Source organism: Emydura macquarii, unplaced genomic scaffold (genome assembly GCF_026122565.2).
Source record: "Emydura macquarii macquarii isolate MOO-44397 ecotype Brisbane River unplaced genomic scaffold, CSIRO-AGI_Emac_v2 contig_431, whole genome shotgun sequence".
Taxonomy (NCBI): domain Eukaryota; kingdom Metazoa; phylum Chordata; order Testudines; family Chelidae; genus Emydura; species Emydura macquarii.
This window is the reverse complement of record NW_027130568.1, coordinates 2,037,709-2,059,886: the sequence shown is the minus strand read 5'-3', so window position 1 is coordinate 2,059,886 and position 22,178 is coordinate 2,037,709. Positions and strand designations below refer to the sequence as shown.

At 39.2% G+C, this 22,178-nt stretch overlaps 1 protein-coding gene across 1 annotated transcript in view; it reads left to right on the top strand.

Moving 5' to 3' along the window:
- The window catches only part of CDH19 (cadherin 19), a 156,649-nt gene that overhangs the window by 98,329 nt on the left and 36,142 nt on the right, over window positions 1–22,178 (top strand). The window contains exons 2-5 of the mRNA XM_067537481.1: window positions 3,854–4,079; window positions 8,135–8,429; window positions 19,375–19,494; window positions 21,190–21,354. Of these exons, the coding sequence (XP_067393582.1) occupies window positions 3,885–4,079; window positions 8,135–8,429; window positions 19,375–19,494; window positions 21,190–21,354 (775 nt within the window). The 5' untranslated portion in view covers window positions 3,854–3,884. The remainder of the gene's footprint in view (window positions 1–3,853; window positions 4,080–8,134; window positions 8,430–19,374; window positions 19,495–21,189; window positions 21,355–22,178) is intronic.

The window sequence follows — 22,178 nt, the reverse complement described above, 5'->3', positions numbered from 1 at the left end:
TAGTTTTACATTAATCACCACTCCAGTATTACACACAGCATGTGAGAGCACTGATAATAATAATAATAATAATAAAAGGTTTATTTAAGAAAGAATAGAAACAAAAGAGAGTTTAACTAGAAACAAGAGGGAGAGTGGTGGAGACAGATGATTATAACACAAACTAAAATAATAAAATGTGAACCTGGGTCTACTTTATTAATAGTTCCCTTTCCTATTTAATAAAGTAAAAATTTCCCCCCAAATTTCCATCCATTCCAAAGCTGGCTGGTATCACAAGAACCAGGATTCAAATGTTAATGAAAATACCCCTGCTCCACAAGTCGTTTCCTTAGTGAATGCATCCAGAGGACCTCTCCCACCTCTGTATTTTACTGAAAGTCTTTTCTTTCTGTTTACAGACAGGGAAAACCCCTGTCTTGTTGTAACAATTCCTCTTTTTATTTATTTATTTGTTTTACCTTTACGTAGTTTGATTGTTTGCAGTTGCTTCTGATGGTTTTCCACTGAAAGTTTTAGTACTGTGCAAGGCGAAACAAATGAGTCTTGCATTGCATCACCGGTTAACCAGAGCAGGTGACAACTCCCTTCTGCCTGAAAGGACCATCACTGAGACACATCATTGGCGGGTGACTAATTTTACTCCAAATCCTTTCAATATAAATACATTATTTGTTAAATAATACCCATACATACATTTCACAATGATTATGGATTTTGATAAGTTATGAGCTTTCTGTACATACATTACATTGGGGTTCCCAAACTGTGGTACGCATACCTCTGGGGGTATGTGAGACATCTCTGGGGGTACATGGGAGAAATTATGTAATGGGAGATTTCATTTATTAATTATTTTATTTATTGCATTTTCAAAATAGGCTACTCAGATGAAGCTTTAAAACTCTGTATTTGTTATATAAAATATATAGTAGTTAATTTACTTCAAGATGTACCAGTGAAAACACAAATACACAGAGATACTGACATACAGAGACCTCACCTCTAATCACCGTACAGCCTGGATTCAGTTGCCCAGCAACTGTCCAAGCTAACTGAGCTCAGAACTTAGTCAGGGATTTTGGGGTATTTTTAGTTGTATATGTCGCACTATATCTGTACATAACAGGGAACTATGGACAGATAGTGTTAAGAAGAACACATAAAGTATGAGGCTAAATCTGCACTACAGCATATGTTGGGAGAACGTATGTCGTTCAGGGGGGTGAATAAACCACCTTCCAAGCATCATAAGTTACACCAATATAAGCCCTAGTATGGACTGCGCTATGGTGGGAGAAGAGTTTCTCCCACTGACAACGCTTCTTCCATTTGCAGAGGTGATTTTATTATGCAGAAGAGAGAGTTTTCTCCTGTCAGTGTAGAGCGACTTCACCAGAAGTGCTGCAGGAGGGTACACAGACAGCTGGTAGATATGAAAGGGGGCATGCAATAAGAAAAGTTTGGGAACCTCTGCATTATGTTACTCTTTATGATAAATATGCTGTAAGACATGTTTAGTGTAGTGAGTTTGTCAGGTCTGACATGAGAGCTGTTTCCAAAGAATTGGAGGTTTGCAATGGAAGTAACTACAGCATACTCTAGATATCCTAGCCATAATCACAAATAACATAGCCATCATCACAAAAAGAAATACAGGAGAATTTGAAACAGGATCAAAATGTTAATTCTGTACTTTAAATTGTCTGTCATTGATGGCTAACTATTGAATGCATTCTTAATAGGTGAGCAATAGTGAAGCAACATAGTCTTATTCTTTATATTTATTAAGTTGATGTGTATACACACCGTGACTGTCAGATGAGTTTACTAACAAACTTCTGTTTCCTTCTGCATGAAATACTAGTTAATAACATGCTTGGAGGAGTCTATTAAAGTGGATGGGTAAGGTGGGCAGCATCAGAATGGATGGTTGAAAAACAAGCTAATGCATAGCCAGAAGCATTTACTAGGACGTAAACCCAAGCTGAACAGCTGTCAGTTGATTTAAGCATTGATTGAAATAATTTTCTTTATGTATTAACTGAAAAGGCCACTTTGTCTGGTTTTTGTTTTTGTTTTGTTCAGCATGTTTTCCCTTCCTTACGAACTACAGCACAATGAATTGTGTGTGTTAGATCCCAACGACTTCTATGTCCAGATTGAAAGAGATTGTAAGTTACACATCCCTGAGGGTGAAATTCACCCCTGTGAAGGGGAATAGCCCAAGGCCTATGTATTACTTAAGTCCTCTAAACTTTATTTTAGGAGCTGCTAAAGCATACCTTTTTCTGGCCTTCTCACATGCTATGAAATTAATCCATAGTGTGTGTTAGGGAATATAAAAGGAAGATTTTCAAAGGTACATAGTGGAGAGGCATCCAACTCCCACTGAAAGTTGAAGGCAAAGGAGTACTTAACTCCAATTCCTTCCTTTCAAAATCTTCCCTATGATGGTATAGCTCTAATATGGAAGAACATGTAAGAATTTGAAAACTGAAACATACAACAACTTCTACTTTCCTGTTAACACTTTTTCTTTTCTTCTTGTCCCTCAGAACGTAAATGACTTCACTTTAAATTCCTTTACACCCACCTAATAATGAGTAGTATATGACACTTTTCATTGTAAGAGAGAGACATCACAGTTTCTCTCCAAGTCATGCAGCCTGGTAAGATTCCATTCCTGCAGGGCAAGATTATATCCCAAACTCCAGGTCACATCAAGTGTCCTTAGTATGTGCTGATATTCATTACTAATATCATGGTTAAGGGTAGGTGAATTGATGTTGTGCCTGGGTAGGTAAGGTCACATCACAATTGTTTAGTGGTTAAAAGAATGTATAGACAGATATGTCTTCAGGGCTGAAAACCTCCCTAATAATCTAAGAGCTGACTGGCATGGATTCAACTCATAATTTTTTTTCTCATACCTAGATAACCCCAAGCCCCATGGAGACTGGATTTCGGAGTAAGGCTTTAACAAGTGTGTGTGGCCAGGTATTAGAGAATCCTTTATTTAACCTCACAGAGGATGGCCATTCTCAGTCAAGCATTGCACTTTATTTCTAACTGACAGTTTCTGTTAATTCTGTCGATACAGAAACCATTCACAACAAATGATAATAGCATACATTTGTGCAAAGGCTTGGCTCGCCTAAAGAATATTTTGTGTGATCAGTTAAACTGACTGGTAGAACCCAAGGGCTTCAAGGCTGTATTTTCCTTTTGTCTGTTTAATTGAAAACATGAAATGTCAGAGGAGCTAGAATCGGATGAGACAGTTAATTTCTATTGATCAGGACAGGAGAGATGTGCACAATTTAGCTGCTTCTTCTTCTGACTACACCAACTCCTTTGGCATTTTCAGCAGGAGGATTTTGTTGAGATAGGAGGAAGGGAATGAGGAGGTTAAAAAAATTCTATGCACTGCTCCATTACAACTGTCAGTCATTAGGATGACCACTGCTACTTATTCACCCTTCAGGCAGTTCTGTGACTGCAGCTCAAAATGAACCCTATCTAAGCAGAAAGGTATTATTTCTGTCCTACACAATACAATTACCCAGCTTAATTTGGAGGATGAATTAATTGAAGGATGATTTTCTGTTTTGAATAGAAAGTCCCTCTGAAGGGATTTCATAAAAAGGAAGTTGAACACTTGAAGTTCACTTTTGAGTCCCTAGTAAAATACCTCTCTTTTTTAATCAGAAGTTGACTTTGTTATGGTTCTTTTCTTTTAGGAATAGGAAAAAAATTAATAGTGAAAATGATTTCTTAGATTAGCATAGAATCAATATTTGTAAGGAGTGGGGGAAATGCTACTTTGTAAAAGCTTCTTTTTTTCTTCCAGAGACAGATATTGATTGAAAGGAGGTTTCAGTATGAATTGTCATACTTGGCTATCTCTTCTACTGACTCTTGGTCAGCTATGGCCTTGCCTTCCAAGTATGCAGAACAATAACTCTCAAAAGGATCAACCTTTTGCAACACCTCAGAGAGTGAAACGTGGCTGGGTTTGGAGCCAGTTTTATGTGCTGGAAGAACAGAATTCTACAAAGCCTTTGTATGTTGGCCAGGTACGGTAACTGTTCTGGGGGAGGTATAGTAACTTAGTTTAATTAATTAAACTTAGTGCAATGTTTCGACTTCACATGTTAACTAGCAACTGTTTTCATGAATTCATAAATCTGGCCATGGATAGAGCAATCAATCACCTCCAGAGATTTGGAGGTTTCTGCTCAGAGGTAGGAGGGAAGGTGCACTGGCAGACAGGTTTGTCAGGTGTCTACACATTTGCCTTTATTCTGGCCCTGATTTTGCAATCAGGAAGCTCATTGCAGGCTCGGGGACCTATATAAGCCAGGTTTTTATCAATGCTAGAGTATTAGTCCTTCACCTTCCTCAACGCCAAATTCATTATGCAATTAAACGTAAAATCACACACAGTAGGTGTTGACATCAGACTTAAATTTCCATTCTATCTTCTGAATGAAAGCTAAGGACTCATTTATCAACATCTGGCAATTTGCTTATGCTATTTTTGGCATTGTATGGAAGCATCCATACTGAGTGCAATGTAGTTTACAAACAGTATTTAGCATGATTTTCTATTACACTAAGTAGCAGGTGATTTACCCCTCATTAATTTTTAATGAAGCAGATTAATACTAAATCCTTTTACCACTGAGAAGCTATAGGAATCTGCATGGTTCATTAGATTAGTGTAGCTTTAGCACAATGAGCAATTATTTTTCAACCTCTTTTAAAACTTTGCATTAAGATAATTTCCTTAATGACATCTCCCTCTCTGTTTATTTTTATTTATTTATTTATTGTCTTTTTTTTTTAACCAGAAGTAATTGTAATCTTGAGATCTGGTGTCCTTTTCTGTAAGGCACTTTCTAGATGAATGAACTGAAATAAGTTTAACCGCTAATTAACTAGCACTAAAATTTAATTGGGCCCAAAGGGTGAAGTGCTCAAAATTCATTAATTACTTTTTCACAGCCCTTTCAAAGTAACTACTGTGGAAGTATGATGTCTCACTTCTAAAGAAGGAAGTGTAGATATAATGTATGATTTTCTGGCTAGGAATTTTGTTTCCTGCAACATAAATGCTATATATTTCCTTGGCTATGTCTACACTAGAGGTTACAGTGGCACAGCTGTACTGCTCCAGCTGCACTACTATAAGGTCTCCCGTGTAGCCACTCTATGGTGAAGGGAGAGAGCTCTCCCATCAGCATAATTAAACCACCTCCAATGAGTGGTGGTAGCTATATTGTTGGGAGAGTGTCTTCTGCTGGCATAGCGCTGTCCACACCAGTGCTTCTGTTGCTAAAACTTATGTCAGCTGGGAGCGTGTGTTTTTTCAAACTCCTGACCAACAAGAGTTTGACCAAGAAAAGTGCTTATGTAGACAAAACCCTTGACTCATCTTGCCTTTTTGTTCTTCACAGTGCTATAGGTAAACTGATACATAATTGTAACTGAGGATTATGATTAATTTACTGCTGTTTAAATGCTGTTTAAATCAGCCATACCTATGTGTGATTTTTCACTGAGAAGTGGTGGTGATTTTCCACTGTTGTCAGTAAGACTAGTGACAATCTAAGATTAGTCAGTGACTTTTTAGTAAATAGGCCCTGCAGGGAACGGTATCAACAAGAGTCCAAAGACAGACTGTCTCTGATATTAACTGCCATTTGTTGCAACTCACAACTCCACTCCACACTCATAATCAGGGCTTATGTTTCTGTAACTACAATTTTGAATCCGTCCCTTGCAGATTTCCAAAAGTATATTAATCATATTAATTCCTCTGCAGGGATCACATTTGTGCAAAGGAATGTGTCCATCAACATCATATTTTTCTGAAAGAAATGCTCCAGGAATTATTTTGGAGAAGTTCTATTGCCTGTGTTATACAGGAGGTCAGACTAAATGATCACAATTGTCCCTTCTGGTCTTTGAATTTTTGAATCTATAACATCAGATATATTATTAAACCAAATACATAAATTCTTTTGGGCCTAATTCTTATTTGCAATACAGGATCATTTACTCTGTTGTTACATCTCTCTGACTTAATATAATTTACACACACTTTAAAGTCCCTTTACATCACCAGGGTAGTTTAAAGGGATCTTAGTGTAAATAAGAATTAGGTCCTTTGTATGTATCTGCCATAAATGTTAACGATAAGAAGTCTCCTATTTTTATGTATTATGGTCACGTCAGCCATCACAATCTTTTGGATAGAACTAATGACAGTGGGATGGTAGCACAACGTTGGTTAAGGGTGAGACCAGCATACTGTTTTACAGCTGATTTTTCTAAGTAGTCTAAAATCCACATGCTTACATGGTTTGTCTTGAAAATTAGTGCATCAGGATTTAGGGGTAAGGTTAGTGGTAGAGCTGGTCAGAACATTTTTGGTGAAATTTAATTTCACCCAAGCGGAAGCATTTAATAGACATATACTGGTTTTGATGACGTTTTTGTTGGGAAAGAGGAAGGAAAAGAGAGAAAAAAAGTTTCTCACACTCCATAGGTAGGTAGTTACAGTACTAGCCTGGGATGTAAGAAACTCAGGTCCAAGTCTCTATGGTGCTCATAGTGATCGGGGATGAAGGATTCTGCTTAGAAAAAGGTAGAACAGGCACTTAAAACTGGGTGTCCCACATCCCAAACTGTTGTCCTAAGCACTTGGACATATACATAGATATCGAATCAACAAGATCTGGCTGTGGTCCAAAACATTTTGACATTTTGAACCAATTCCATCTCACAAAAACATTCAAAAGGTCTTGGTTTTGTTCTAAGGAATGAAAACAAATTGTGAAACCTCAAAAGTTGCAACAAAACAAAATTGCCATCCTCTGAACAACTCTAGTTAATAGTCCAAATTTGAAGTAATTTAAGCAAAATGTACCCAAGATACAGCCCTCCTAAAAATAATCACAGGACATCAAAATGTTTTGGGTCTTTTTGCACACATTTTTGCACATAATTTCCACATTTTTTCTTCACACACCTGGACTGTGATCCTCCACAAACTGATATCATCTACTTAGGATTGATCTCAGCTAGTGTCTGGCACCTACTGTCCTTGTAGGGAAGCAATATTTAAAAATTAATTCCCGATAAATTTGTGTCTACAATGAGGATCAAGCTAAGATGATGTTCCAGAGAGTTATTTGCACGTGTGCAGCAGTTCTGTTATTTTGTTGCAAGCTAGTATTTGTAGGTAACCTGATCTCAGAGTAAGTGTATGGCTCAAGGTGACGTATTGTGATCATTGAACCTGAGCAAATTCATTGAAACCTATTCTATCTGCAGGGTCAGTTAGACAGGCAGAATGCAGGATCACAGTGCATAGATGTGATGATGGGTGTTCAGAGGAGGGATTTATGTTTATCAGGGACTGGGGAACCTTTTGGGAAAGGAGGAGCCTTGGCATGTTGAAACTGCATATATGGTGACAAAAGTGCTGTTAACTACTGTTAATACTGAGAAAACAACCATGATAGCATGCACAAATACAGCTGGACCACAATGGTGTCTTTGGCTTAGCCTGATCAGAGTGAACTTCATCATAAAGCTAGTCTTAGCAACAGGAACACAGACCATCTTGTAAAGAAACGGGAATCAACAATCAAAATAAATAGCAATAAATAAATTACTCCTCCCTCCCTTTCTCCAAATGGTTTTGTACACACACACATGTAAGCCTATTTGTGTCATTTACAATAGTTTGGAAAAAAAATCGGACAAGCTTTTTTCACTTTCTCTATTCTGTTACATAGGTATATAGGCCCTGAGTCAGCAAATCACTCAAACATCTGCTTGTGTTCCACTGACTACAATGGAACTTAATCATATGCTTATGGTTAAGAAGGCACTTAGTTCAGTTGTGGCTATAAATTAACAGCAACTTCTCCATGGTTGGCTAGACATATTACAATACCCCATAACCTCAGCTTAGTATAAGACCCTAAGAAAGCTCACTGTTGATCAGATTCATATGGGTCTGAACAAAATAAATAAATAAAAAATAAATAAATAAAAATAAAATGATTCTTTTAAAGTGTTCTCCAGAAAATAAATAGTTATCTTTTTTTCCTTGAAGCTGAAGTCTGATTCCGACCAACATGATGGCACTTTCAAGTATATTTTGACTGGAGATGGAGCAGGAAGTATCTTTACCATCGATGAGTATACGGGTACAATTCATGTGATACAGACACTTGATCGAGAAAAGAAACCCTTCTACACTCTAAGAGCACAAGCAATTAATAGGAATACCCAGCTGCCTGTTGAACCTGAGTCAGAGTTTATTATCAAAGTTCAGGATATCAATGATCATGAACCAAAGTTTTTGGATGGACCTTATGAAGTCACGGTTCCGGAGATGTCTCCTGAAGGTAAAGAATGTCAAGATCCTAGTTCTTTTTTCCCCACCTTGCTGGAGAGTTATAGTATATTAAAATATTTATATCCTATTTTATAGAGTGCCTTTCATTCAGAAGGGCTCCAGAGCATTTTACCATAGGGGGGCTCCAACCTTGCAAAAACATACAACACAGGCTTAACTTTAATATGTGAGTAGTCCTATTGAATCCATGAGCATGTTTATCTTTAAGCATGTGGGTAGTTCTATGTTCATAAGTCTCTGTAAAATCAGGGCTATAATGAGCAGATATATAACTCTAGATACATCGCTTCAGACACCGATGAAACACAGCCAACTTCTAGGTTTGAAAATAGTAGCTGTTGAATAAAAGGAGCAACATTACATTTCAAGACAAGAGAATACTGTATCTAGTTGAGGTTGCAAAAGGAGACGTGAGGGAAACAGAATGTAATATTCAAATTTAAATTTGGGTAGGACACACTCTTCTAATATCTCAAAAAATGCCAAATATCATCTTTACTGGTCACAACCTGTCTGCCCTTCAGGCTTATATCCATGGAAAACCAACAGTATACATTTAAACTGCAAGAGCCTATAACCTCTATTGACTTTTCTAAGTGCATAAATATGAGATCAAACTAACAGAAAATTACTTAATAACCTCTTTTGGGCTACTCTCAGTCTGTGTGATGATTAAATCATAAGCTTCTATTACAGTCCATGTAACACACATTTTCATGTACTTTAAATGGAACAGAAAAGAGTGTCATTCACATCATGGGTAGTCAGTATTCTCCCCCTAATTTAGTGCTAGATTTTGAGTTTAATAATCTGGATTATGCTGGGGGTGGTGTGAAGCTGCATTGTCCAATGTACAATTCCTTCCCAATCTTTCTGGTATGCAGTGAGAGTGTTCATTCTTCATCATCCTTTAGACTGGTGAAGTTTGTTCCTTAATCCTCCCCTGGTCAGTTTCCCTCCATTCAGGTTAAATTATGCCCTAGAGGTGCAATAAGGGAAACACTCCTGAATTCCTTAAGCATAGGGGATGAAATTTTCGCTGTCCTTTGGATAGGTTGCTCTAGAGTGGAGAGATCTTGAAAGTAACTTGTATTCCCTCTCTGTCCCTGCTCCCCTCTGTTAGGGCCAGACAGAATTTGGACCAGGATTTGGAATGTGTCTGGAAGATTGGTACTGAAAGTAATAAGTAAAGATGCCCTCCTAACAAAAAAGGAAAATTAGGGAAAAAAAACTGGCAAAAATGAGCAGGCTATAGATACTGTCATGTCCAAATTGTATTAGAGACAGGAAAAATTGGATCCTTTAAAATTTACTCAACAGATCCCACTAATCTTTTTAATTACTACCTCCATCTACTTCAGTTATTTCCATTGCAAATAATACTGAAAAGAAAGTCAAATATTGTGTCAGTTAAAACTGTGTGAATTAATAAGATCATTACCTCAATAACATCAGTGATCATAAAAGGTAATAAAAACGATGTATCATTCAGCATTACACATTTACTGTTAGAGCAGCTTCACTGAATCTGTCACAGCCTCACAGGGAGATGTAAACTACAACTTCCTGTGCCAGTCTGGATCTCAGCTTCCAAGTGGGGGAGATTTAGACCTGTTCTACACTAGAGAAAAAGCCGACTTTTGTCAACAAAGCTGTGCTGATGTACACACTACAATCACCCCTCCACCGACAAAACTGCCTTGCTTTTTTGACAAAATAAAACCACCTCAAAGAGAAGTGTAGGGCTTTTGTCGACAGAGCTAGGGCAAAGCAGTGTCAGATTAGTTTCCACTGGAGGGTGACACAGCGGTGAGTGGCTGATGCCCACTGCCAGCTGGAATGCGGGCGGCTGCCGCCTGGCTCCTAGCTACAAGCCAGTACCAGTGCAGCTACCACCCGGCTCCCTGGGATGAGGACAACTGCCGTGCTGCTCCCTGCTGCGAGCCAGGACCAGGGTGGCTACCACCCAGCTTTCAGCTGCGAGCTGGGACCAGGGCAGCCCGCAGGAAGCTGAGACATGGGTCTGTCAGCTCCCCACACTGCCCCTTAGGTCAGCGGAGGTGATCCTACTGAGGACGCACTCCGTCAATCCAAAGAGAGCAGTGTGTACATCAGCCACCACTGTAATTATACCAGAGGCTGAAAGTCAACATATTTTATGTTGACTTGTTTTCCTAGTGTAGACAAGGCCTCAGTCCGGAGGCCAGCAGGCAGTGCTTCCCATATGCAAATATAATAAAGGTACTTGACCTTGTATGGCGTATATGACTTAGGGTGTGTTCAGGGTGAGTGCTCTGTCATTGTTCCCATCCCCTTCCTTTGAGAAAGTGGGAGGACAGGAAGTGGCAGTTGGAGAAGAGGGGGGCAGTGGAGAGACAGAGGCAGGCAGGGGAGAGCCTGAGAGAGAAAGATGGAGAGAAAGAGAGCCTGTGAGTAAACTGAGAGATCCAGAACAGGAGAACCAAAGGTCCTTCAGATCCCATGGGTCTGATCTAATGTGCGCCCCGCAAGCAAGCATAACTGGACTGAAGTCCATCTCTTCAGGAAATAATGAGAGACACTTGAGGCTCAGAGACTGACTTGGGTGTTAGACAACATCCAGTGAAATATTTGGGGAAAGAGGAACCTTGAACTAATAATAATAATTATTATTAATAATTAATAACAACAACCTCTAAGAGAATAGCTTATACATACTGAGATAGATATAGTAGTTTTTTATTTAGAGGGTTTTATTTAGGCAAGTACACTAAGTAGTAAGTTATAGAGTGAGTATGTGTGTCTATTCAAACCATTATTTTTTTATTATATTATATATTATATATATTTAATGTTACTGTGAATAGGTAGAATCCAGTTCCATTTGTTCCAATTTAAATAAAATCCCTGTTATGTTATTTTTTTGACAATCATCTTATCTATCATTAAATAACTTTTTATCATGATATGACACTCCCACTCTGCCCCCAGCTCTCATCTGCTGAGTAAATCATACCACTACTATTACAAACCATTACTAAATCTTGGTCAGTGGTTTTGGAATAGGGTGACCTGCAAATGTATTTCAAATTACAACATAATAACCCTACTCCGAGAGGCCAGTTTACACTCACTTGGGCTTCTGATGAGGGAGCAGCTTCATTCTATAGCCAGGGACCCATGAGACCACCTATGCTGTTATTAATCAGCATATCTCTCTCCACCAGGCTATACCTATGCCCTGTCAATGACAACCACTTTGGAGCCTGTGCTGGGCCCTCCACTGCCACAACCTTCTGCCCTGGCAGACATTTTGGCGTTAAGACCCCTCCACTTAGGTTTGCATGGAGGCAGGCATAAACCTAGAATTGGGCCTTATTCTACGTAATTGATGTTTAGAAATGGTTATAGATGTGACATGAACATTGAATTAACATAAAAATAGGAGCATAAACAAGCATTAGTAATCAAAGCAAAATGGTTTTAAAAGTTGTTTAAAATGTGGGCGTAAACTTTGTACAAAATATCACAATGGAATATGAATTAATAAGGAATGCATAACTAATCAAAAATGTTCTGCTTCCCTCTGTTTTCCGAGTTTACATTTGTACATTAATATTTTGTGAGTTACTTGTATATTTGTTTCCATTAATTATGTAAATTCTTGTTCATGAAAAGTGCTGGCTTGACAGGTCAAGAGATTCAGCTCAGTGGAGCAATGCCACTTTACACCATCTGAGGTTCTGGCTCAATATTCTTCAATCCTTCAAAGAGCTACAACATGGGATGCAGTTATGAAAGCTTTCCCACTCTGTCCTGCCAATAAAGATCAACCCTGAGAGGTACAAACTCAGACCCTGACCTCTTGGCTGAGTCAGCAAACAATCAGTTAGGGCCAATTGTAGTGGTAGAGTGAGCATGTGGAGACATCTGTTCCTTGCTTATTTGAAACCATCAGGTTTTTTTCAAACTTCTTTTAGATGATATTAAAATCATTACTGACCTGGGATAGAAACTGACCATGTAAAATGCAAGGCTCAGAGCCCCATAACCAATCCCCTGTGTCATCTACTATATATTTCCATTCAAATACACCACAGGATTCTAGCATAAGATCAATTAAATATTCCCTCTGGGTTCTTTTATTCCTAGATATTCCTCTAAAATCATGTAAGAGGTACTTATATTTTGACAGCACCAGGGAAATTTTACAGATCTAATGCCTATTTCCCTCCCTTAGCACAGAAAGTACAGACACTCCCCCAATTTTACCTAAATGGATGATTTCTGAGGAGACTCAAAATTCCCTGCATGCTTCCCTCTTGGAGGGAGATGACTTGGTTTATAGAACTGGTAGATTCATGGGCTTCTGACCATCCAGTGTCATTAATATGAATTGAGGTCAAATCCTGCGGATCTTGGGACATCCACATGAAGCAGCTTCTTCTATGTGCACCTCTATGGTGTGGGAACCCCTGTAGCACTGACAACCAGGTCATTTCAGGAGTTATATATATGCCATAGACAACTCACATACACACATTGCCTGAACATGCCTCTTCACCCTCTTCATACTTTCATTAGAACATAAATTGGTGTAAAATACTGGCTGCCAGTTACTACATTGTGTGTAGGGCCTGCATCCTAAATCAGGATAAAGCAACTAGAACCAGGCCAAAGACCTGGCTCAATTTCTCAGCATCCTCAAACATCAATCCCAGTAGTGGCTCCTCTAACCTGTCGGTAGATGGTGACTGGAAACGGCAAAGCTTTGTGACATCAGCCCTATACCAGTTCAGCACACCAGTTCTTTCTTCTCTCCCAGCAGACATAGAATTCCCCTGGGCTGAGCTAAGGATGTCAGTTTGCTTATATCTTCTAACTTAGCTTCCCTTCAGATCTGGGAGTCACCTAGCAAGCAATCAGCACTACAAGGCTCTGTGCTCATCTTCTGTCTTTGGGAAAGCAGTTCTTTGTTGGCAGACATGCACAGAGCAAGGAACATAAGGTGACAGCACTGTATAGTCAAAGCCAGTAATGCATTGCTTTCCCTAGTGCACACACAGAATGCTCTACCTCCTCATGCCCCCGCCCTCCCCCCACCATCACCCGAAGTTAGGTTCAAGCACCAATATCTATATTAACATAATGCAAATTAGTATAAGAGTTAGTATGCTTTCTTAGCTCTCCCATATCTGAGGCATTTAAATTTTATTAGGATTTTATATGCAAGTGTCATAGTAAATGAAAAGTGTATCAGTAAATCGACTCTTCTGGGAGTACAAGACTATAGTTTTCCCTCAGGCTTTTGGTATGATTTTACATGAAGTGCTTCCCATAGAGCTATTAAACTTCGACAAATGTAGTACATCTTATAGAATGGTTAGGAGTCAGATGCAATGATATATCAGTACTTAATGCTTTTTATAGATTTTCTACTTAGAAAAAAAAAGCTATTTCCCGTATGACTCTCCTGTAGATACCTAATATGTTATAATAGGTAAATAATACTGATGTTTGCACTATAGGAGGTTCTAATAATAAAGAGATCAATCCTGAATGGTGGCCAGATACTGTAAAGCAGTGTACCCAAGATAGATACTAGTGTAGTACCATAAAGAATGTATAAACAGATATATTATCTATATTTGTGTTTGAACACATAAAACACGTATTTGGGTCAGAACTGAAGTGTATTCCAACAGTACAGTATTTAAATACACAAGTGGTTGAAAGCTGATATGTACATTTGAGTAACTTGCATCTTCAGCATACCAACGTCAATTGAATTGTCTTTTCCATACATCCAATGGCATAAATGATACTTCCATAAATGGTATCATAATTCTGAACAATACCAATTAGGCCATCAATTATGTAATTTCACTTGTGGTACTTCAGAAAGAGGGTTTAAAATGTCAGAGTCCACGAGTATAAAATATAACATTTGCATTTGCTGATTTATTTTTTTCTCCCAAGCAGGAAGCTGCAAAAATCTTGTATACTATTGTTTCAGGGATGCTTAAAACATATTAGTAGTTGCAACTCTTTATTATTCGTGCCTAACTGCCCATGTGAACATGTTTAATGAAGCACTGTTCCACTGAGGTAACTGTTTGCTTTGGTTAACACGGGTTAATACTCATACAGAAATATCTTCCATCTGAAGAGAGAAATTCAAAATTGGAAAGGAAGTTATCCTTGGAGAAAATCAAGGGTTATAGTTTTGAGCTGCCTACTACCAAGTCTACATTTAACCGTTGGTGTGGAATCTCCTTTCTTGGAAAATGTGAAAAACCAATCCCCCACAAATACAGTCCACCCGTTTCAAAAATTATATTCCAAATACTAAAATAGAAGTTCTCTTCCATCTGAGGTTCAAGCAGGAAAGCAGCATTTACTGTTACCTTAAGCCTGATCTCTTTTTACCAGATTACCATGACTTGCTTACTTCTGCTTTTATACCTTGCATCTCAGCCTGGCAGAGGCCACCTCTATGAGCTCCATGTTCCTTAACCCTTCCTTGCCTGCTTCTTTACCTCCACAGAGCCAACACGGAACCAGAGGGGTTGGACTGGAGCGGCCCGTTGGGTAGCACTCCCCATAACATTTTCAAATATTAATTTTTAAATTAAATGGGTAGAAAATAAAATATGTCTTTAATTGAATGAGATCCAATAGGCTGTAATCATTATATTGCAGTCACATAACAATCTCTTTTTCTGTGTATCTGTATTCCTGATCTATTAAATATAATCCCATAAAACCACACATTTCTGAGATTTACTATTTGTATTTTGGTTCCTGTGTCAGAGCTGGCATCAATCACACACTGTATCCACTGGATTATCCACAGTGGTAGCTTTTGTCAATATTAATACTCAATTACTTCAAAAAGGTCTGCATTATGTTCATGCTGTATTACTTAACAGTGATTTTCATATGCCAGGCGCTGTTAAATATGACTAATCTCTGGTGACCGTCTGTTTCTAGGTCCCAGTTTGTTTTGAGTTAACACTTCTGTACGTGAGTGTATGCATATCCCTTGCTCTTCATATTTTTTTTGAGAACCCTGTTGCTTCTGAAGTTGAAAACCTCAAATGTTTGTGGTTGTTAAAGATTAACCTGTCAATTTACCTTTGAAATGTCTCTACAGCAATACAGAGATGTATATATCACTAGTTTAATCAGTGGCAGAGCCACATTTTGCAACTAGGGGGTAATGGGTTGAAAAAGTGTGGTTGATGTATCCCTTGATTGTGACCCTCGCTCCTCTCTGCCTTTATATCACTCCCCATCTGTTCCCCACAATGCTTCCCCAGCCTTCTCTACTCATGTAGCCAGGGACACACTCCTCATCCAGCCCCCTCAACCCTTCCCTTGGAGCTGCTCAGCTGAACTACAATGGGAGCCCCTGCCTGTCCCCCTACACTCCCACACCACTCCCCTGCCTGTCCCCCTGCCTCCCCATCAGCTATAGTGATAGCCAGGGTGGTGGCAACAGCAGCTGGGGCAGCAGAGCCGATGGAGACTGGGTACGGAGCAGCAGGTGCAGGCTTGGCACCAACATGAAGCCAGGTGGGTCACTGCACTGGTGGCCAAAGCCCCAGTCTCAGACACAGGTGCTGAGCAGCTCAGGGCTGTGCTTGATAATACCCAGCTGTGACCGTGATCTTATTTATTTGGGCGGTGAGGAGGGCCTGGGGAGGGGGAGGGAGTGCTTTCCCGGCGGGAACACTCTGTTTGGGGGATGCTTCCTGCTTGTTGGAGCTCCTGAGAAGGGGTTGGGAGCATTTCCCCACCAGCCCAGCAGAGAGCCATTCCCTGCTGCTCAGAGCCTCAGTTGGCAGGCACCCCCTGCACTAGGCAGCCCCACGAGCTTCAGACCCAGCTGCCATCACCACTGCCACTGCCACCATTTCTTCCCATAGGAGGCCCCAAAATTTGCTGCCCTGGTCAGCTACCCAATCTGCCTATAGATAGAGTGACTGCTGCACAATATGCCTGAAAAAGTGCCACACACACATCTAAAGGCCACCAGCAGGGAACCGCTTTCTTCCCTCCCCTCCATTAGTTTCACTACTGAGAGTGATATTATAGGTATGTTCTGACAGCCATATTCTATCCTTTTCTAGACACAGAACTCCTCTTGAAGTCAACAGCAAGGGGACAGCATTTCACTCCAGATTAGTCAAGTTACAGGGTCTTTAGTCTGAGAAGTTTCTAAAATTGTATTTTAGTATCCAGAGAGTGGCCTCCACTCTGATCAAGATATTTTGAGAAGAGACTGTACTTTATACTAGTGACTCCAAACCCTCAGGGTGTTGCTGATTAATTATCAGAGAAAACATGCAACAGGAGAGAATGTCTTCTGATAAGATGTGATAATGTGATCATATGACAGAAAGTCATGGAAAGTAGCTCTAGGTCTTGGTTTTCCTCATGAGAGGCAGCTATTTGTGTTCTTATGTAGAAGTCAGGTAAGAAATAAGATAAAAATAATCATTATATTATACAATGATGATACTGAGGAATATTTCTTTGCAAGGATATCCTCATGGATGGCCCATGGGGATGTTGTCAGCTTTGGATCTAGGACGTGACTGACTCCCAACTAGAGATGAAATCATGTTCTGCAGATTGATTCTGCTATCTCTTTTGCACTAGGAAAGGCTCATTAAAGGCCTCCAGGATATAAAATGCTATCAGAGAATGTTCTTGTATTTCCTGGCTGCTTTGCTAGTTAACCATTTATTTCTATCAGCCCCTCTGTAGGTTTTAAATGAGAGGTTCATACAATATTTGTCTTTTATTTTGTTTTTCATATGGCGCACTTTAATAAAACATCTTAAAACATATCCAAGGGAAAATAAATCTGAAAGTGGCTCATTCACATATCATAAATTAGAAATTGCCAATAAAAATCCCACCGGAAAGTCACAAGTTAATCTTTTGTTTTAACATAAATTGATAAGGAGAATGGAACCAATACAGAGGCTGAAGAAGAAAAGAAATATTCTATTGTGCCTATTTTTGGAACATACAGTCTACCATTCTATGGGCTTTCTGCACTTTAGGATGACATAGCTGGGTACATGAAATGGTTAGAAAGTAGGATACAGGGTACTATTCTATTCTGTGCTATATAGTTTTTTTATTCCACACTCATCACCATAGCACCCGAATGCCTTCCAGTAGTGCATTAAGCAACGTGACTACATAACTATCACGTTTGTTTTCTTATTTCCTCGCTAGTGAGAAAAGTATGTGCAATGGAGTGTCTTGTTTTGGCAATGTGTGCCTTATATATTCACATACCTGCTGCTTTGTGGTTACATTAGGAGGAGGCAAGGTCAAAGAAATATGCCTTGCACTTGGAGCAAAAAAGTGATAAGGTTTGTAATGGTCCTTACTTCCCAGTCTTAGCCTGTCCCTGGAGAAGGTTTTATCTCCTGCAAAGATGAAATTTATTCTTCATATCGCGTATTACATTGTACCAGAGGAACATAGTGGTCAACCATGATCTTTGTCCCAGAGATTTAGATTTTTTTATATACTCTGGGCCCAGGCCGTGGAGTGCTTTGAAGAAAAGGACTGAGACTTTTAACGTATTTTGAAATTCTATAGGAAGCTAGTGTAGAGTGTGGAAGACTTGTTTGATATGTTTGTAGTAGCCTATGCTGCTGAAGAGTTGTGCTTCAACATTCGGAAATACTTGGAGCTTCCTAAATTCTGAAGGCTTTATGACAAGATATAATGCATTGATGTGATCTAGTGCAGAGGTGACAAAGGCCAGGTCTTCATTCACCAAGATGGAATAGAGTTTCCTAGCCAGGTGAAGATGGTAGAAAGTCTTACTTGTGGATGCTGATATATGAGAGCTCAGCCTCAGAAAAGAATATAACAGGGGTGGACAAACTTACTGACCCCCCAAAACTCCCCTCACCATGGGGAAGAATCCTTTAGCCCTACCACCCTGCTGCTGGAATATAAGAATATTCCTCTGCAGACCGAATTGACTACGGACTAAACTGACCAATTGTGGGTGCACTGTGATTGCAAGCTTTTTGAATTATGTCCTCTGTCCACCAGCATCACCTTGGTCTTGATTGGCCACACCTTCAGGCAGCTTTTCTTCATCCAAGAGCTGATCTTATCCAAGCACTGGGCCTTATTGGTGGTGGTTGTGATGTGATCATACATGCTGAAAGATAGGTACATCTGTGTATCATCAATCTATTCTGGCACTGAAGTCCGTGTAATCTGACCAGTTCACCTAGAGGTTGTATGTGGATCCTGAAAATAACCGGAGAAAGAATTGATCTTTGTGGGACTGCACAAGTAAGGGGTTTAGTGATGGAGGTGCAGTTTCCCATCACTACTCTTTAGGTGCATCCCTCCAGGAAGGACTCAAACTATCTTAGTGCATTACCCTGGACCCCTGCCACCTCTCTCAGGTAAAACAGCAGAATTTTGTGCTCAACAGTGTTGAATGCTTCAGAGAGATCCAGGGGGATGAGAAAAGATGTCTGTCTTCTATCCATTGAGAGCAGAAGATGATCCATCAGTGCCATGAAAGCATTTTCATTTCCCTGTCCTAGCCTTAATCCAGATTATTCAGGGTTTAGAATGTTAGCTTCAGTTAGATGAGCTTGTAGTTGGCCTTTTGCTAGCTTCTCTATGAGCTGTCTCAGGAACGAGAGGTTTGACACTGGGTGGTAGCTAGCTAGAACTGAAGTATCCAGGGTGGGTTTCATACAGTATGAATTGATTTATATTAAATGAGATGACCAAAAGAAAGATGTAGAAAAAGAGGAGAGAAGAAGAATTTGACTCTGATTAAAACCTATAGATATGCCAAGAGAGAGTTATGTGTTATTTGTATGGCACATAACCATTTCCTTTTAAACAAATAGCTAGAAGAAACTTCTTATTTCCACCCATTTTCTTTCCAGGTACTTCAGTTATACAGGTAACAGCTACAGATGCAGATGATCCTGCTTATGGCAATAGCGCCCGTCTGCTTTACAGTATTCTGCAAGGACAACCCTATTTTTCTGTGGAGCCAAAGACAGGTATTGCTAGATCTTCCTATAACCCAACCTTCATTCATGAACTACCCAAAAATATCTGTGTATCAGGTAAAAATTACAATAGATAATAATCTTCTTTTTATAATAATCTTCTTCAAGACAGTACAAGTATAATTTCCTCAAGTCAAACAATCTACATACCTTTCTAGGCTATAATAGCGCCCGCAAATGTAGTATCTGAATATCTTCTGATTTAGGGCTTGATCCAGCTCCTGCTCACGTCAATGGAAAAACTCCCATTGACTTGACTTTTGCAGCATCAAGCTCTTAGGGTAGGGGGACCAGATATTAAGTGTGAAAAATTGGGATGGGGTAGAGGGGTAATAGGCACCTATATAAGAAAAAGTCCTGAATATCAAGACTTTCACTATAAAATCAGGACATCTGGTCACCTTATCTTAGGGCCTGATTTGGAGACCATTTAAGTAAATGGAATGAGTCGTATTTACTTCAGTTGTTTTTGGATGGGGCCCATACTCACTTTACTTCATTGAATAACATGGAATAAATTTCACAGAAACTTATGAAAATTTCAGCATGCGAGACATGTCAGATAAAACCTTATATTTAAGACATATATAAAATGGGTTCAAATAATAGTCGTGATACAAACATTAAATTCCAGGCCATATAATAATACTCCCAAGTCTATTAGATTTTATGCTTAACATCTCAAACAAAATTTAATCAACATAATTTATTTATGCCTCAATACCTATCTGAAGTAGGTAATACTTATTCTCATTTCAGAGACGAGTAAGCTGAAGCACAGAAGTTAAATGACTTGCTACAGGTTTAAGTGAGACAGTGGGATACCCAGGAATATATAAAACAAAAAGTCCTAATTCCCAGCACAAGGCCACATGTGCGATGAACTAATCAGTGTTTATATTATTGGCTGCTGGCCATACACTCAACTTGATGACGTTTGTCTTTCTATTTGTATGTAATACAACAACTTTTTCAACACTGCATCTGATCAATTCCAAAACTTCAGGGAATATTCCAGGCATCAATGAGCAGAACCCTATTGATTAAGGGAAACATGGGGGACATGTGGAACACCCTTTCCTCTGGTTAGCATAGTTCCAGTTTCAAGCAGCTCTGCAATTGTATAACGATTAAACCACAGGTTGATGACATAAATTAACACCTTTGAGAATAACAATATCCAATTTCTGTCCATCCTCCCAATAGAATTTAATATGTTTTCACTCTGAATGACAGAAAGAACACAAATAATAAGGGTGTGGGGGGAGGAGGAAAGGTGGTATGCATAAAGCCCCTGGCATGGGCAGAGAATGGAGGAGATTGCATGGGGAAGGGTGAATGGGGGGGCACTTAGAATCCCTAGCATGGGGAAATGGAGATGCACAAAGAGCCCTGAAATGGGGAAGAAGGGGTGGAAGAATAGGAGACTGGAATGGTGGGAAGGAGGCACACAGAGCCACTGGCATGAGGGCAGGGGTGGAGAGTGTAGGAAGCCCCTGCAATAGAGGAGGTTGGAAGAATTCACACGAGGGTTGGGGGTGGGGAGAGAATGAAGGAATAAGATCAGCCTACAGAAGTTATGAATTGTGAGACCCCCTAGTGACATTGAATTTGACGCTTCATTTTGCACTCTAAATGTGTGGTCGGATATTGTTAAAAATGTGCTTAGCTTACTGTATCTTTCAGGGGTCATTAGAATTTCTTCCCAAATGGACAGAGAAACTAAGGACCAGTACTTTGTCATTATCCAAGCCAAAGATATGGTTGGGCAAATGGGTGGATTTTCAGGAACAGCAACTGTAACCATCAACCTCTCTGATATCAATGACAACAAACCCAAATTTCAACAAAGTGAGTAAATGCCAAGAATTTTTATTATGACACGTGAAACTGTGGGAAAAATTTAGACCTAGTGCAAAATCAGTGAGTTCAGTGGTGTACCCATTTAGATCATGTCTATATTTTGTCTTTTATATCATACATTCGGATAAAAAAATTGATAAACCAATAACTTTTTCTGCAAAAACTACCAGGATTAAAGAGCTAGAGAGCTCAAGCCTGTGCTATGTTTTGTTATAGTTTTGAGATTAAAAGCTCCAGCTTTAGGGAAGCTAAATATTTAAAAAAAAAAAAAAAAGGAGTTTTTTCTCTTGGGGTTTAGAGCATAATTTTTCTTTATGTTGATATATTGACAACCGTAAAATTAGGTTTCTCTAGGGATAAAAATCCTCTCATTCAGGACTGACTAATTAAACGATAAATACAAACTGAACTAGTAGGGAAGCAATGTATCTCCACTGCTATCTATCATGCAGCTGCATTCAGTAGAAATAATAACACTATGCTGGCTTAATACAGAGATCTATATTTTAATGACAGTCTTCCCAGAGATCATACATAGAGAGGAGATTTCACACCTCTGGTTTTCTGCATCCTTTGGTCGCTACTCTGAAATAAAGATTAAATTATAAAACTGTGGAGAACAAAGGTGGTTTCAGAATGAAGTGGTGGGAAATAATTTGGATTTAAATACTTTTATTCAGAATCCTACAGTAATTAATAATAATGTTGCAAGTACACACCATACAAATGCTGTAAACCAGTGGGGTCCAACTTTTCAGCCTTAAATTTAACAGATGAATTCTTAGCCGACTCAAGTCAATGTGAGTTTTGCC